The 15,033-nt window shown below is 34.9% G+C and overlaps 1 protein-coding gene across 2 annotated transcripts in view; it reads left to right on the top strand.

Annotated features, from left to right (window-relative positions):
* PLA2G7 (phospholipase A2 group VII) overlaps positions 1-15,033 on the top strand; it is a 73,281-nt gene that overhangs the window by 32,364 nt on the left and 25,884 nt on the right. The window contains exons 1-2 of one of the 2 annotated variants that reach the window (XM_074310735.1): positions 9,977-11,049; positions 11,758-11,879. In XM_074310735.1, the coding sequence (XP_074166836.1) occupies positions 11,784-11,879 (96 nt within the window). In that variant the 5' untranslated portion in view covers positions 9,977-11,049; positions 11,758-11,783. Of the gene's footprint in view, positions 1-9,976; positions 11,050-11,757; positions 11,880-15,033 lie in introns of those variants that run through there. The other variant, XM_074310734.1, reaches the window with a different exon arrangement.

Genomic DNA, 15,033 nt, shown 5'->3' on the forward strand with positions numbered 1-15,033 from the left:
ATTAAGATGTCCTTTCTTGAACTTAACTGCCAAGCATTCAAACTACTTCAGAGAGTGCAACTGTTGGACTGGCCACATTGTTCGAATGCTAAATGTACATTTGCCAAAAAGACTATTTTATGGAGAATCACACATGACAAACACTAACAAGGTGGTCAGAAAAAGCAGCACAAGAATATTCTCAAGGTCTCTATTAAGAAGTTTAGAATTGATCCCATGACATGGGAGACACTGACACATGGTGTGCTCTCACCAGAAAAAGTGGTGTGCTCTATGAGCAAAACGGAATTTAATTAGCTCAGAAGAAACACAAGATGCGCAAAGATAGAGAAGTTTCTCCAAATGTTCATAAGGATTATTTGTGTCCAACCATGGCAGAGAATTCTGAGCTTGTATTGGTCTGATTGATCGGAGTCAGACATACTAACTTGATTTTTAAATAGTGACGTCATTTTGGTCTTCTTCAAGAATGAAGGACAACAACCAACAAACTTTGCTATGGAGATGGGAAAGAGAATGTGTTGGGGAGCAAGGATAAGGAAGTAGGTAGGGGAGTGTCTGGAGAGATAGTTTTAGGAATGGTCAGACTAAACATCCATAGACAGAAAGGCCCCTGGCTTTATAACAGAAGGTTCTTTGTTGTTAAAGAAAGTTGCCTGAGGCCTGTAGGATAAGAACTTATCTCTGTGGGCCCATCCAACCCTGATTCATAAATTTCAGCACACTGTCTCCTAATATACCTGATTCAGGTGCCAAAGTTGTTGGAATGCTGCCTCCAACTCCAATACTATGGAGTTTTTGAAGCTGCCTACTTGTGCTTCTGAAGGATTACAGCTTTCTGGTAATTCACATGCTTTATAAACAAGAACAGCCCTTCTGGGCTTCCCAGTCTGGGAAATTAATGCATCAAAAGATTAGCAATGGTCTACATCCAGCTAGTGTCCATAGGTTAAAAGTAAAGAACGTTTTGTCATTTTCTTCATATAAGATTCCAACATTATTTATCTTCTCCTGAAATCAAGCAGAAACTGGTACCTCATTATTCCTTTGTGCTGGGTTTCATTCATTTTTTTTAAGAACAGAGGAATACAGTAAAGATGAAGGGTAGCAATAAAACATTAAGATAGAAAATTTAAAATGATAAGCAAGTCCTATAATTTGGAAACATTGCTAGAAAATAGCTTATAGAGTAAAATAAATGGGAAATGATTCCAAGTCAGAGAGAACTCATTAAAGAGCTTGGGAAAAAAGGACTTAAAGTCATATAAGAAAGGTAGAAGAAAAATTGGGAAAATAAATGAGAATAATGCAAGAGAATTGTGAAAAAAGAACCAACAGCTTAGAAAAAGAATACAATTGCTTAAAAAAGTAGAATTGGACAAGTGGAAAAGGAAGTTCAAATGCTAACTGAGTAAGGGAAACAACTCTTTCAAAGTCAGAATTGGGCAAAGGGACTCTAGGAGATATATCAAGAAGTCAATCAAACAAATTCAAAAGAATGAAAAAGTGGAAGAAAATGTAACATCCTTCATGAGCAAAACAACTGACAAGGAAAATAGATCCAGATGAAACAATGTCAGAATTATTGGACTATTGGAAGAAATAATCTAAAGGACAAACTTGACAACATTTTTCTTTTTTTTTTTATTATAGTTTTTATTTACCAGATATATGCATGGGTAATTTTACAGCATTGAAAACTGCCAAACCCTTTGTTCCCCACCCCCTCCCCCAGATGGAGGTTGACCAATACATGTTAAATATGTTAATTAAATACAATATATGTATACATGGACAGCTCTTTCAAGAAATTATCAAGGAAAACTGCCCTAGTATCACCTCAGGAAAGATATTCCAAAATAAAAACTCTAAAAAACATTATAGGAGAGTTTTAGAATTATCTGGTCAAGGAAAATATATTGCAAGTGGTCGGAAAGAAACAATTCAAATATCAGGGGAACACAGTTAGGATTACACCGTTCTTAGCAGCTGCAATTTAAAGGATCAGAAATAATAGGACATGATATTCTCTAGAAACTGAAGGAGTTAGGACTACAAGCAAGTATCAACTACTCAACAAAATTGAGGATTATACTTCAAAGGGAGGAAAAAAAAGATCATTCAATGAAATAAAAAAGATTTTAGGCTTTCATAAGAAGATGAGAATTGAACAAAATAATTGATTTTCAATATTAAAACCCAAAAGAAGACTAAACAGTTAAAAAAAAAAGAACAGAAAGCATAAGGGATTCAATGAAGTTAAACTGTTTATATTCCTACATGAGAAGATGATACTTGTAATGCTTAACAATTGTACTACTGGGGCAGCTAGGTGGTGCAGTGGATAGAGCACCAATCCAGAAGTCAGGGGAACCTGAGTTCAAATTTGGTTTCAGACACTTAACATCTCCTAGCTGTGTAATCCTGTGCAAGTCATTTAACCCCAATTGCCTCAGCAAAAAACAAATAAATAAATGTACTACTATATTATAGCTAAAAGGAATACACATAGATCAAGGGTACAGGTGTAAGGTAAATTGAGAGAAAAATAAGTAAAGGATAAGAAAGAGAAGTACAATGAATGCAGAAGGAAGGTATAAGTAAGAGGGAATAAATTATTTCACCTGAGGAGGCACAAATAATCTATTACAGTGGAAATATGGGAGAGAGGGAATGGGCATTGTTTGAATCTTTTACTTTCATCAGTATTGACTCAAAGAGAGAGTTATATATACAATCAATTGAATGTAGAATTTTATCTTGACAAGAAAGTAAGAAGGGTGGAGATTAAGTTAAAGTATGTGTGGGTGGGCAGTAACAGAAGAGAGGGTAGACCAGGAGAGGTGGTAGATGGAAGCAAAATATTGTTGAGGAGGGAAAACGGGAAAGAAAAAAGAGGACAAAAGGAGGAAAAATAAGGTGGAGGGAAATACACAGTCAATCTAACTAATAGAATAAAAATGATTTTAAAATGTATTAATTTATTTTTAAGTAATTGTATTTTATATAATGTATATATTTTATATACAGTAATATATTTTATATGTATATATAATATGAAAATTTAATTTAAAATATTAATTAAAAATACATTAATCTACTTTTTCAGTGCTATATTGATCAAAACTCCCAAGAAATTTTACAGAGCTAGAAAGAATAATAACAAAGTTCATCTGGAAGAATAAAAGGTCAAGAATTTCAAAGGAATTAATGGGGGGGGAAAGCACACTATACTAGACCTAAAACTACATTATAAAGCAGCAGTCATCAAAACCATTTGGCACTGACTAAGAAATAGAATAGTCGATCAGTGAAATAGGTTAGGTTTACAGGACAAAACAGTCACTAGTAATCTAGGGTTTGACAAACCCAAAGACTCCCAGCTTTTGGAATAAGAACTCATTATTTGACAAACCTGGTAGGAAAATTGGAAACTAGCATAGCAGAAACTAGGCATTGATCCACACCTGACACCATATACCAAGATAGGATCAAAATAGGTTCGTGATTTAGATAAAGAGTAGTATTATAAGCAAAATAGAAGAACAAAGGATAATCTGTGGAGAAGGAAGGAATTTCTGGCCAAAGAAGAATTGGAGCACATTATTGATACAAAAATTGATAATTTTGACTATATTAAGTTTAAAAGTTTTTATACAAATAAAACCAATGCATACAAGATTAGAATGCAACCAATAAAGTAGCGGAAAATTTTACTTTCGCGGGTTCTGATGAAGACCTCATTTCTAAAATATATTAAGAATTGACTCAAATTGATAAGAATTCAAGGCATTGTCTAATTTTTAAATAGTCAAAAGATATGAACAGATCATTTTCAAGTGAAGAAATTGAAACTATTTTTAACCATATGAAAAGGTGCTCTAAATCACTATTGATCAGAGAAATAAAAGTTATGACAACTCTGTGGTACTACTATATACCTCAGATTAGCTAAAATGACGAGAAAAAATAATGAATATTGGAGGGGATGCAGGAAAACTGGGGTACAAATACATTGTTGGTGGAATTATAAACTGATTTAACCATTCTGGAGAGCAATTTGGAGAGCCCAAAGGGTTACCAAACTATGCATACCCTTTGATCCATCCAGCAGTGTTTCTATTAGGCTTGTATCCCAAAGAAATCATAAAGGAGGGGAAAAGCACAAGCTATTCCCCAATTGATGAATGGTTAAAATATATGAACAGGAAAGTTTTCAGATGAAGAAATCAAAGCAAAGAAATATAGGCACATGAAAGAATGCTCTAACTCACCTTTGATTAGAGAAATGCAAATTAAAGCAATTTTGAGGTAATATCTTACATCTGTCAGATTGGATAATATGACAAATGATAAATGTTGGAGAGGATGTGGGAAAATTAGGTCACTGAGGCATTGTTGTTGGATTTCTGAACTAATCTAATCATTCTGGAGAGTAATCTGGAACTATTTCCAAAGGGCTATAAAATTGAACATAATCAATACCACTATTAAGTCTGTATCCCAACATGATTATAAAAAGGGAGAAAGGACCTCCATGTAAAAATATGTATAGAAGGCCTTTTCATGGTAGCAAAATAGTGGAGATTTGAGCAGATGTCCAGTAATTGGGGAAGAGCAAGACAGACTGTTGTATATAAGCATAATGGCATACTAATGTACAATAATATGTTGAATAAACAAGTTTCAAAAAAGTCTACAAAGACTTGTACAAACTGATGGAAAATTAAATGATCAGAAAAATTGTACACATTATACAATAATCAAAAATGAATGACTCAACTCTTCTCAGCAACACAGTGATCCAGAATAAGTACAAAGAGCTTATGAACGAAAGCGCTATCCACATCCAGAAAAAGAACACATGGACTTTGAATGCAGATAGAAGCATATTTTTTTCACTTAACTTTATTCTTTTTTTCTTTTGATGTTTCTTCTTTTAAAATGGTTAGCAATGATAGCACAAGCATAACTTATCAAATTACCTATAATTTTCAGAATAGGGGAGAGGAAAAATGGAGGGATAAAATTGCAACTCAAAATCTTGTAAAAATGTGCTAAAATATCTTCACATATAATCAGGAAAATTATTTTAAAACATCTCAAAGAAAAAGTGAAAAAGCAAAATAACTATACGATAAGGAAGTAAAGAAAAGTAAAAAGAAAGGATAAAGGGAAAGGTATACCCAACTGAAGTCAGAATTGCAGAGAATAATAAAGAAACATTTTCCTAAATGGCAATACAACTAAAAGGAAAAAAAAGCAGAAAATTAGAAATACGAGGGACTTCTTCAAGAATATTAAAACATATTAAGGGAATCTTTCATGCAAAAATGGGAATGATAAAAGGCAAAAATGGTTTGGACTTAACAGAAGTGGAAGAGATTAAGGAGTGCCAAGAATATACAGAAGAACTATAAAAGAAACATCTTAACATAACTGATAACCATAGTAATGATCTAGAGCCAGACATCCTGGAGAATGAAGTCGAGTGAACTCTAGGAAACAATGTAACAATAAGACTAGTGGAATTCCAACCTTAAAAATCCTAAAAGATGAGGCTGTTAAAGTGTTGCATTCTATCCCAGCAAATGTGGAAAGTCAGTAGAGACCACTGGATTGGAAAGACCAGTTTAGGTCCCAATTCTAAAAAAGGTCAGTTACAAAAAAATGTTCAAATTACTGAACAGTTGCACTCATTTTGCACATCAGCAAGATTCTTCTTAAGATTCTCCAAGTTAGATTTCAACAATATGTGAACTGAGAATTACCAAGAGAACAGGGCACTTTTCTACAAAGCAAAGGAGCAAAAGATCAAATTGCCAACATTTGCTGAATTATGAAAAAGGCAAGGTTGTTCCAGAAAATATCTACTTCTACTTCATTAACTACACTAAAACTTTGACTGTGTGGATCACAACAAAATATGGGAAGTCCTCAAAGAGATGGGAATATCAGATCATCTTACTCCTCTGGAGGAATATAGATCAAAAATCAATAGTTAGAACAGAACATGGTTTATTGGTTTAAGATTGGAAAAGGAGTATGATAAGACTATATGTTGTTATCTTATTTTACTTATATTCTGTGTACATCATGCAAAATACTAGCCTGGATAAATCAAAAGCTGGAATTAAGGTTGCTGAGAGAAATGTTAACAGTCTTAATTATACAAATGATAACATTCTGTTGGCAGAAAATGAAGAGAGATTAAGAAGTTTCTTGATGATAGTTAAAGAGGAGAGTATAAAAGCTGACTTGAAGCTTAACATAACAAAACAAAAACTAAGAACTTGGCAAGTGGTTGCTTCAATTCATGCAAAAAAAAAAAGTAATGTCAGATTTTATATTCTTGGGCTCAAGGTCACTGCAAATAGTGACCATACTCATAAAGTTTGGACACTAAAAAGCAGAAGTGTCATCTTGCTGACATAGGTTTGCTATATTTTTTCCATAGGAAAGTAAAGCTTGGATGGACTATAAGGAAATCTGAGTGCTACAGAATTGATGTTCCAAATTGTGATTTTGCAAAGACTTTTGAGAGTCCCTTGGAGATCAAATCAGACATTACTTACAGAAATTAATTCAGACCACTTAAAGAACAAATACTAAAGCTGAAGGTTAAATATTTTCACTATATAATGAGAATATATGATTCATTGAAAGGGAAGAAGGGACTCACTGGAAAAAAAAAACCCTGGGAAAGATTGAAGACAAAAGAAGAAAATGGTAGTGAATGAGATGAATACTTAGTGTTGTAGAAATAATAAACCTAACTTGGACAGACTTTGGAAGATAATAGAGGAAAGAAGGGCCTAGAATGCTATGGTCCATGGGGTCATGAAGAGTTGGACTTGACTGACAAATAAGTGGTGCATTAACCCATTTGTTGATAGGGGACAAAAAACACAAAATAAGAAAGTGATTTTTTCATAATAAATAATAGGATATATAGCCCAAGGAATTATCAAATATGTAGAATAAACAGGCATCTCATAAGTTTCTAAGAATATCTTTATTATGTGTGAGACAATCTGATAAATTGGATAGATGGCTGAATTTAGTGTCTGGGAAACCTTAGATTCTAATTGTGCCTCTCACATATATTACCCATTTGATCCTGAATAAATCATATAATCATTCAATGTCCCAGGGAACTTTAAAATTGTAAGTTACATCCTCCTTCCCCATGATAAAATAAAGGACTCAAATAGGGGAATGTGGTACAATGGAATGAATGATAAATTTAGAGTTAGGAACTTTGGGTTCAAATTCAACTGCCACTTAATTCCTTTGTAACCTGATGTATTAGTTTCTTCATCTATAAAATAAAGGGGTTAAGATTACTTGGTCTTTTCTACCTCTAAAATTCTGATTCCATAAATATCAAAATGGAAGGCAACAAGTAAACATAAAATTTTAAAAATGGAAAATAATAAGCAAGCTCTGAAATTTGGGAAAGGCTATGCTAGTGTTATTTTCCACATTAAGAATTATATATGGATAAGATAATAGATTTGGGAAAAAATAAAAATGGGAAAAATCATACTAAAATACCAGGTAATTGCATTTTTTAAATCCAAACTAAATAACATGGAAAATAGAAAATGACTTTTATAAACTCATCTGGATTGAAAATCTCACAAATATCCCTCCTCTTTGGGTTGTTTTCATGAGATGCTTCAGATTTTGGTATGTTCCTATATAGGTATGCCTTTTTTGTTATAGAAGTCCCATAGGCTTTACCATAAGGAAGAGGCAGCATTTACCTCCATAATAAGTAAAATACAAGCAAGGGCTTAGAGAAATGCAGGATTCTTGGCTTAGTAAGAAGGTGGATGAAATTTAGTTTTTTACTGACAGTAAAAATCCAAAGATACTTTGAAGGATATTTATGAGTCCAAAACCTATCGTGCAGCTCAACTATTCAGTGCTGATGGTGCTGCTTTAATTAGTGATAAACACATAATGGCTAAAATACTTCCATAATGTTCTCAACAGATTGTCATCAACCAATGCTGAAGCCACTAATTGTTTACCTCAGGTTGAAGTCTCTTGAGCAAATTTCCAACTGAAAAAAAGTTTTAGAATAATCATTACTCTCTTTTTTTGTGGCAAAGCACCTGTTGTTGATTCTATTACAGCTCAGATTTACAAAATGCAGGGTCCTTTGCTCAAACAAAAGCTAACTGAAAGTTTTTGGGTTATATGGCAAGAGGAAATTATCTCCCAGGTGTTCAAGGATGCTTCTATGGTCCATGTCTATAAAGATAAAGGAAATATATTTCTCTATAACAATTGCAGGGGGCAGAAGTGAAAGATCACTCTCAAGTCATTTCTGGCAAGATTCTTGCAGAGTTCTCCTTAATGGCCTGATTCTTCATCTGGAAGATAACCTGAAAACCAGTATGGCTTCAGAAAGGGCTAAGAGAGAGTTGTGCTGTCCAACAACTCCAGGAAATTCCAGGAACAGAATAGATGTCTGTATACAACATTTGCCAATATAATCAAGGCCTTTGATACTGTCAAGGTTTATAGAAAATTATTTAAAAATTTGGTTGTTTGGAGAAATTCATCAGTGTTGCAGATCAATATATTTTCCTGCATCCTGGATAATGGATGATGCTCTCACATTTTTCAGTCTCTGTACTTGCTCCTATGCTTTTTAGCATGACGTTTTTAACTGTGCTGTCAAACACATTAAATGAGGACAAATGTGGTCAAGGTCAATTACCATACTGATGGTAGAATATTTAACTTGAAAAGACTTACAAGTCAAGACTAGAGTAGGAGGAGATTTGGGTCATGATTTTTTTATTTGCAGATGATTATGCACTCAACACAGCCTCTGAAATTGAGATACAACAAAGTATGGATTGATTCTCTCTCCTGCTTGTCCTAATTTTGGCCTAATAAGAAAACACAGGTACTCCATCAGCCAGCACCACACCATCCATATATAGAATCATCAGTTATAGCAAATAGAGAACTTTTGAATATTATGAATAAGTTCACTTACCTTAGCAGTATACTTTCCAGGGGTATACTCATTGACAATGAGTTTGACACACACAATGCTGAGCTAATTCAGTGTTTGGGAAGCTCCAGAGGAAAGTGTGGAAAAGAAGAGGAACAGTATTAGACTGACTGTCAAACTAAAGGTATTAGGCCGACCTCATTATTGTATGCCTGTGAAGCTGCAGTATACCAGTCCCATTCTAGGAAACTGAATTGCTTCCATTTGAATTATCTTAGGAATATTCTGAAGCTCTCCTGGCCAGATAAGGTACCAGACAATGAGGTTCATTCTTAAATTAAATTGCCAAACATTCAAACTCTTCTGCAGAGAGTATAATTCCAATGAACTAGTCACATTGTTTGAATGCCAAACATATGCTTGCCATAAAACTCTTTTATGGAGAACTCACCTAAGGCAAGAGCTTATGTGGTGGTCAGAAGAAGCAATAAAAGGACTTTTTCAAGATATCTCTAAAAAACTTTAAAGTTGATTAAATGATATGGAAGATACTGGCATTGCACTGCCCAGCATTGCATTATCTCATCAAAGAAGGTGCTATGCTCTAGGAGCAAAGAAGAATTGAGGTACTTTAAAAGAAATGTGAGTTATGTAAATTTAAAGAATTTACTCATATGTTCACATGGACTATTTGTGCCCAACCTATGGTAGAGCATTCTAAACTTGTCTTGGCTGATCAGTCACAGCAGCATACACTGTAACTTGACTCCCACATAGTAATGTCATTTTGGTCCTCCTTTAGAATAAAGGTCAATAACCAACCAGTAAACCAAATTCCAAGTGGTTGCCAAAGAATAATCAATGAAACATTAAATTTAACAACTATGTGGCATGTGCTAAAATTTGTGTAAAAAAAAAAACATTGCTAGCAAAGTGTTTATGAAGTAAAGATTGAAGTGATTTGAAAGTTATTCTTAACAGTATTTTCAGCACTGTAACAGTTGGGCATTATTATGTCAGTGGATATCCGGTGCCCCAGCTCATTGGGGCAAACAAAATTATAGGCTGCTGAGATCCTCCTGCAGCCAAATGGGCACTGGTTAGCCAAGGTGCCCTTTTGGCCTACATGCCTCTTCATCCTGGGCCTAAAGCCCCAAGGAGGGATCTCCTTTTCCAAATTTGCCTACCAGTAGAGGACGTGGGGACCTGTGGACTAACACGGAAGGTCCAAGGGGTCTCCCTTAAAAACCTCTTCCAAATCCCTCAGGACAGGATCAGAAGGTCTGACTAGAACTGGAATTTCTGAAAGCCATTGCCAGAGATATTTGGGATCCTCACAATTTACTCACTTAGTGAGAAGAGGCCAGTGAAGAAACAGAACTCCTTGGTAACCATAGGTTCCCTAAGATTTCCGTGGACCAAGATGTGGGAGCTGGAAGTTTTCTGAAGTATGGTGTCACCATGGCTATTCATAATTTGGGTTGAGAATTGTGTAGGCATAGCCACCAGGCCCTATTAGACCCCAAACTACTGGGAGAAGCAGTATCCTAACAGTCAACTGGCCATGGCAATTTGAAGTTATGAAGACATTTCACCTTTTGAATTTTCTCTGGAAGGAAGCTATTTTGATTGTAAATAACTTGAGTGTGTAGCTACGCTACTCTTACAAAAGAAAGTGAAAATTTTCAAGGGTTCTAAGGAAAAATCCTGATAAAGAATATTCTTTAAGTTCATCTACAGGGGTAGTTATGTGTCCAGGTTGAACACCTAGCTCTCCAGTAAGAGCTTCACCAAAAGTTCAGGAACTTGAGACAACTGAATTTGAGGACAATCCTTGGTGCTGGTATCACCCATCTGGCTCACTGTTGTTGAATGATCAGACCAAATGAATTCTTGCTTTATAGAAAATAGATTGAAAGGCATGAGTCCCTGAAGGATGAATCACAAACTGGTAACCTGTGTGGAGGAAGTTGATGGACATTTTTCCACTGAAAAGAACTGGAATAACTACCAATGATCACATCTCTGTCCTCATAGTTCTCCACAATTAGCCACAACGTGCTGACAAAGCAGTGAGTTCAATGTCTTGCACATGATAATTACTTAAGGAATGTTGAAGGTTTTTAAATTGAATTTGCTGTTGAATTGATTGTAGAGGATGGCTTAAATGGCCTTTAAATTCCCTTTTAATAGATCTATGATCCTGTAACCCTGTGAGATACTACTGGGCTAATTAGTTCTCTATAGGAGGTTGGGTAAAATAATGGGATTCACTTTGATAAATATCTTTTGATCCCTTGATTCATAGATAGCTAGATCTATATACACTCATCCCATGTTATGGAGGGATAGTGTATGTATATGTGTATATAGAGTTTTAAGGAGGAGATTAAATTTGATTTGAGTTTTAATCAAATATAACAGGAGACGTTTTAGGATTTGTGTGGAGTGAAGTCTCTGAGCACATAAAGGAAGGAATACCCATTGGTGGAAATGAAGGGAAAGATTAAAGGAAGTTAATGAAAAGGTTGGCCTGGTGGGGACATTAAGGGAATAGTTCAAGGCAGTAGTCAGAGACATATTAAAGATGTCCTTAAAGTGTCAGGAAATTATGCCTTCATATTAAATTTTGTTCTGCCTCTCTGAACCTGGTAAGGTTTTTCTTCATGTTTGGGAATGGGGAAACATAAAGGGTTCAAAACTATGGCTAGATGTCTTACTTATAGAGGATCTGCTGTATATAACAGATGACAAGTGAAATCAGCTTGTGTGTTTTTCAGAGTGGTATCATAAAATAAAGAACCTAATGAGTACTTCGTTCAACGACAAGCATCAGATCCCTAGAGGAAAAGGGAATTACTCCGTGGGATGCATAGACTTGATGTTCGACTTCACTGTTAAGGTAAGGTCTTGGAATTGAAAAATTTATTCATGTTTTACTTTGCAACTCTTCTATCAAGTAACCTTTTTACTAGTTCATTGATCCTTCAGGACTGATAAACTACAAAGAAAAGCCCATTGTTGTTTGTCCTTCATTCTTGAAGAAGACCAGGACATCTGGGAGGTGATACCATGTCATGCAAGTGAATTGGATTTAAGTGAGGGAGGGCTGTGCAAAGTCATCTGCCTCACGTTCTCCTCTGGAGACATCTGGCTCTAGTGGCAAGATATGGATCAAGGCTAGAGATGCAATGGGAGACTTTGGCTTTTTTAAACTAAGGTCTTCAACAGGTTTCAATTTGACTCTGCTAGGTAGCAATTCCTCCTCTTTCACCTAGTCATCTAGTCCAAATTGAGGGTGGGGGGAATATATATAAATAAATAAATCTCTGAGGGGAAGATTCTCAGGGTTTTTGGCCCAAACAGAAATGACTGCTATTTACATTCAATCTGAGTTAATCAGGACCCAAATGGGACTTGGTCTGAAGCCTAATAGTGGCCAATGATTTTGGTTTAAGGCATAGGTCATTGAATCTATAGTCAACGAAACAAATTTAAATTCTGGTTTTGTGAATGACTACCTGTGTGACTTTGGCAAAAGTGCTTTTACCACCCTCTGAAGCCTCAGTTTTCTCATCTGTAAAATGATCTAGATATGGCCTTCAATGTCCCTTTTCAGCTTGAACATTATGATTGTTTCCTTTAAACACCTGATATTTTTGTTAAAAAGTTAATATTATCCCAAGAAACTATTTTAATGACCTAGAAAAAATAACAACAAAATTCATATGGAAGAATAAAAGGTCGAGAATTGCAAGGGAACTAATGAAAAAAAAGTCAGAGGAAGGTGGTCTAAATGTACCTGATTTAAAGCTATATTATAAAGCAACAGTCACCAAAACCATTTGGTATTGGCTAAGAAATAGACTAGTTGATCAGTGGCATAGGTTAGGTTCACAGGACAAGATAGTGAATAAAAATAGCAATCTAATCTTTGACAAACCCAAAGATCCCAAATTTTGGGATAAGAATTCATTATTTAACAAAAACTGCTGGGAAAACTGGAAATTAGTATGGCAGAAACTAGGCATGGACCCACATTTAACACCACATACTAAGATTAGATCAAAATGGGTCCAAGATTTAGGCATAAAGAACGAAATCATAAATAAATTGGAGGAACATGGGATGGTTTACCTCTCAGACTTGTGGAGGAGGAAGGAGTTTGTGTCCAAGGGAGAACTAGAGACCATTATTGATCACAAAATAGAACATTTTGATTACACCAAATTAAAAAGTTTCTGCACAAACAAAACTAATGCAAACAAGATTAGAAGGGAAGTAACAAATTGGGAAAAAATTTTTACAGTTAAAGGTTCTGATAAAGGCCTCATCTCCAAAATATACAGAGAATTGACTTTAATTTATAAGAAATCAAGCCATTCTCCAATTGATAAATGGTCAAAGGATATGAACAGACAATTTTCAGATGATGAAATTAAAACTATTTCCACTCATATGAAAGAGTGTTCCAAATCACTATTGATCAGAGAAATGCAAATTAAGACAACTCTGAGGTATCATTACACACCTGTCAGATTGGCTAAAATGACAGGAACAAATAACGATGAATGTTGGAGGGGCTGTGGGAAAACTGGGACACTGATGCATTGTTGGTGGAGTTGTGAAAGAATCCAACCATTCTGGAGAGCAATCTGGAATTATGCCCAAAAAGTTATCAAAATGTGCATACCCTTTGACCCAGCCATACTACTACTGGGCTTATACCCCAAGGAACTACTAGAGAAGGGAAAGGGTCCTGTATGTGCCAAAATGTTTGTGGCAGCCCTTTTCATAGTGGCTAGAAGCTGGAAGATGAATGGATGTCCATCAATTGGAGAATGGTTGGGTAAACTATGGTATATGAATGTTATGGAATATTACTGTTCTATAAGAAATGACCAACAGGAGAAATACAGAGAGGCTTGGAGAGACTTACATCAACTGATGCTGAGTGAAACGAGCAGAACCAGAAGATCATTATACACTTCAACAATGATACTGTACGAGGATGTATGCTGATGGAAGTGGATTTCTTCAACATAGAGAAGAGCTAATCCAATTCCAATTGATTAATGATGGACAGAACCAGCTACATCCAGAAAAGGACTGGGAAATGAATGTAAACTGTTATTTTTACCTTCTGAATCCAATTCTTCCTGTGCAACAAAAAATTCGGTTCTACACACATATATTGTATCTAAATTATACTGTAATATATTTAACATATATAAGACTGCTTGCCATCAGGGGGAGGGGGTTGGGGGAGGAAGGGAAAAAATCTGAATAGAAGTAAGTGCAAGGGATAATGTTGTAAAAAATTACCCATGCATATGTACTGTCAAAAAATGTTATAATTATAAAATAAAATAAAAAATTAAAAAAAAAAAAAAAAAAGATATAAACTCAGAAGAAGAAAACAGGTCAGCAAAATGTACAATGGAAGGGGGAATAATGGGGGTAAGAATAATATATAAAATAAAAAATATAAAACAAACCTAAACAAAAAAAAAAAAAAAAAAAAAAAGTTAATATTAAATATTAATACAAATTAGTCATTATCTACACTTACAGACATTAAATCGACTGCATAAAGTAGGGGCAGCTAGATGGTACAGTGTAGATAGACAAGTGCAAGACCTGGAATCAGAAAGACCTGAGTTCACATCCTTCCTCAAAGATTAGTAATTGTGTGGGCAAGTCACTTAACTCTTATTTGCCTCAATTTCATCACTGTAAAATGGAGAAAAGACTACATCCTGAGGTGGTTGTAAGTATCAAATGAGATAATATTTGTAAAGCATTTAGCACAATGCCTGCCACATGGCTACGCTGATAGCTTATGTATATGCTAGATATTATTATGAAGTATCCTGGTACCATTTTAGCCACTCTAAGTCCCCAGCACACTGATATTGTCCCTTTGATGTTCTATACTTTTCCTCATGCATTCCAATGCATTTCCAATGCATACTCCATTCTTTCAGTTTGCTTTTTTCATTTTGAATTAATTTTTGGTGGGCTTTCCAAATCTGTTTACAATTCTTATACTTTGT

This window comes from Sminthopsis crassicaudata, chromosome 4 (genome assembly GCF_048593235.1).
Source record: "Sminthopsis crassicaudata isolate SCR6 chromosome 4, ASM4859323v1, whole genome shotgun sequence".
Taxonomy (NCBI): domain Eukaryota; kingdom Metazoa; phylum Chordata; class Mammalia; order Dasyuromorphia; family Dasyuridae; genus Sminthopsis; species Sminthopsis crassicaudata.